Source organism: Coturnix japonica, chromosome 12 (genome assembly GCF_054131305.1).
Source record: "Coturnix japonica strain WE chromosome 12, WE-NBRP24, whole genome shotgun sequence".
Taxonomy (NCBI): domain Eukaryota; kingdom Metazoa; phylum Chordata; class Aves; order Galliformes; family Phasianidae; genus Coturnix; species Coturnix japonica.
This window is the reverse complement of record NC_140674.1, coordinates 14,583,800-14,587,164: the sequence shown is the minus strand read 5'-3', so window position 1 is coordinate 14,587,164 and position 3,365 is coordinate 14,583,800. Positions and strand designations below refer to the sequence as shown.

General features: G+C 58.9%; 1 protein-coding gene across 1 annotated transcript; it reads right to left on the bottom strand.

The window, feature by feature from the left end:
* Positions 1–7: 7 nt before the first annotated feature.
* Positions 8–3,266, bottom strand: LOC107318181 (deoxyribodipyrimidine photo-lyase-like). The gene is made up of 9 exons (XM_085513133.1): positions 2,951–3,266; positions 2,722–2,867; positions 2,465–2,647; positions 2,193–2,351; positions 1,703–1,901; positions 1,465–1,617; positions 1,085–1,206; positions 817–976; positions 8–453 (listed from the first exon to the last, which is right to left on the bottom strand). Exons 1-9 carry the CDS (start codon positions 3,195–3,197, stop codon positions 308–310), a joined length of 1,515 nt encoding a protein of 504 aa, XP_085369259.1. The 5' UTR covers positions 3,198–3,266; the 3' UTR covers positions 8–307.
* Between the last annotated feature and the right edge of the window lie 99 nt (positions 3,267–3,365).

The window sequence follows — 3,365 nt, the reverse complement described above, 5'->3', positions numbered from 1 at the left end:
GGCGGGGTTGTGTCCTGAGCTTTTTAATTATTACTTTATTTTTGCTTCTGGCAGGGAGCTCAGCTTCAGTGTGAGCAGGGACAAGGCAGCTGCATCCCTCACCACGCAACTGGCCTTGTGCATTGCATAGGAGCCACAAAGTGTAAACTTTACAACAAAGCCCTGAGGCTTGCTGCTGTCGCCAGTCCTCCACCACCACCCATAGCAAATCTGTGTCAGTGTAAGCCAGCGCCATGAAAAAAGCACATCCACCTGTGCAGGGAGCAGTGCTAACCAGCTGAAGGTCCCTCACCCCTCTGTATCCTGGTCACTTGCAATGGACGTAGCGGCGCTCAAACTGATCCACGTCAAACTTGCGCTTGCAGCCAGCATAGTTCATGTAGCGGATCTTCCCAAAGACATCCCGCTCCTTCCAGCCCTGGTCGTGGATGCCACAGATGGACCAGAGGCAGCCTGTCAAACATGGGGATGGAGCATCAGCTCTGCCCTGTGCCCATGGGCATCGCAGGGCCAGAGACCAGCTGGGACATGGATTCTTTGCAAAGCCCTCTCCTCCATCATAGTATCATTTGAGTTGGAAGGGACCTTTAAAAGCCATCTGGTCCAACTCCCCACACAGAACAGGGACACCTACAGCTCCATCAGGTGCTCAGAGCCACATCCAGCCTGACCTTGGGTGTCTCCAGGAAGGGGCACCCACCACCTCTCTGGGTAACCTGTGGCCGTACTTCACTATCATTATTATAAACAGGCTTTTCCTTATATCCAGTGTCTCATCCCCATGCTGTACCTGCCCATGTCCCCTCCCCAGCTTGCCTACATAGCCGTTGGGGTCCATCCCATCCAACTCATAGCGGTCGTTGAGGTAGATGGCAAACTGTAGGGCTTCCTCAGGGCTGCGGGTCCACTCCAGGATCTTCTTGGCCCAGTACATCCGCAGGAAGCCGTGCATCTTGCCTTCCCGCACCATCTGAAGCTGCAGGGAAGGGCACAAACACAGCAGTCAGTCCACGCCAGTTTGGCTGCAGCACTGATACAGGTCTCAGAGAAGAGACCTCAGAACAAGGAGATGGGGGTCACTAACCTGAGCAGCGTTCCAGAGCGGGTCATGCGTGGTAGCCTGCTCCAATTGGGGCAACTTGTAGAGAAAGGGCCGCTTGTCTTTGGCATGGAGCTTCAGTGTGCTTTGTGCCCAGTCATAGGCACCTGCGAGAGAGGTGAGGAGCAATGCTGAGCAAACTGCTCCCCTCCAAGACCAGGGGGGGTTCAAGAAACATGGAGAAGGGGCACAGAGCTTAGTGAGCACGGTGATGATGGGCTGATGATTGGGCATGATGATCTTAGACGTCTTTTCCAACCTGAAGGGTCCTATGGCCCATCCTCCAGCATGAACAGGGCACTGGGGTGACCTCACTGGAGTATTTCACCAACCTCAGTCTTTCCCACCAGCCCCATGGATTCTACCTCGCACACTGTCATAGTTCTCATTGTAGTAGCAAAAGTTCTCAGCCAGCTCCCGCCGTACCACGGCCTCCTCCACAAAAGCATCCACTGACTCCTTGTAGACACGTCGATGCTTCTGCACCTCCAGGATGGCTCGCTGGGTGGACACCTGGCCTGGGGACATGGGGTTGGGCCACCTGCCTGAGCCACCAGCACTTGGCCCTTAATTAATGGGATGGGGATGGCCTGGGACACTCACCGAAGTGGAACCATGGAGAAAGGTTGCTGAGAGCTGCCTTGTTTGGGTCATTCCGCTGTGAGCCAAAGGACTTGAGCCGCTTGGTGATGAAGGACTGTAGCATGGCCAGCCCAGCAGCAGTGCCAGGGGTTGCCCATGCCACCTCCATCACCGTGCGGTCCACCTGCAGGCTGGAGTAGCAGGCATCCCACGCAATGGGCTGTGAGCAAACAAGCAGCAGGAGAGCTGAGCTGCAGCAGCAGGTGCTTCCCAGCCTTAACATACATCCCTCATGTGCCAGCTAGGGGCTATCCCCAGCCTATAAGCCCCTAGCTCCCAACAGCTGTATATTAAGCAGTCCAGCATAGCAAAGATACACTGGGAAAACTAAGTAGGACCCTCCCACCTCCAGATGGGTCTCTCCATCTCAGCACCACTTGTGGGTGGTGTCCCCCTTCTAGGAGCACAAAGCCATGAGGCCACCCAGGATCAAGTACATCTCTGCAGGTACCTCTGGGGGGGTGGGTGGTAGATGTGGGTGCCGAATAACAGGAGGGAACTCAGTGAGGAACTCTGGAAGCTGGCTGTGGATCTTGGCTCGGATGGTCCTGGCACTGTACTCCTGCTTGGGGGAAGCGACCCAGCAGGGCACGATGTTGTGGGCATCCACCTGGGAAGGGAAGCTAGAGATGGTGATGTGAGCAGAAGCCAGTGCTCCCAATGGCACAGTGCACACTGTGTTCTCCAACAGACCCAGGCTGTGTGTCCTCCAGAGGCACCCACCTGTGCAAAGGGCACATCCTCAGGCAATCGCTCCTTGACCTCCTCTACCCACTGCCGGGGGACACGGAGGGGACAGAAGTCTGTCACCAGCCCCCCCACACCATGCTCCACCACGAAGCTGGGCAGAACATCCTTGGGGCAGCCCAGCAGCACGTGGAAGGGGATGTCCAGCTCTGCACACTCCTGCAATGACAGCACAGGGTTTAAGGGCTGCTCCCAACCGGCTCCATCCCACCTGCCCGCTACAGCAGCTGTACCTTGGCCACCTCCTGCAGCCCCCTCAGCATGAAGCCATAGTGACGGATGGTGGCATCCAGGAACGTGGGCACCAGGCAGAAGCAGACACGCAGAGGCAGCTCTTGCTTGAGGGCCAGACGCTGGGCGTAGAGGAAAGCCCAGTTATCTGCAGGGCGAGCAAATGGGGAATCCTTAATAGGAGCCCCCCCAGGGCACCCAGCCACCGCACGGCACGGGGCCGGCTCCTACCTTGCACCCGCTGGTCCCGGCACATCCAATAGAGGATGCACTCGGCGCCTTCCTTCAGCTCGGAGCCCCGGGACACGAGCCGGGCCCGCTGCTTGTTGTAGCGGAAATCCCGCACCGACGGGGCTGCCCTGCGCCGGGCTTCCCGCACCGCGGCCTCCAGCGTCCCCACGGCCCCGGCCGCCTCCTCCTCCTCCTCCTCCCTCCCCGCATCCCGCTCCTTTCTCCCCTTCCCACCGCCCCGCGGCATCCTCAGCCCCAAACAGAACCCCCGAACCCCGGTCCGAACCCACGTGGCGGCGGCAGAGCGGGCGTTACACAACACGAGGCGGAGCCGGGGGGGGCGTTACGGGCGGTGAAATGGGCGTGAGCTCCCGGCCCGGCCCCCACCCCTTCCCCGCACTCCCACCCCTTCCCC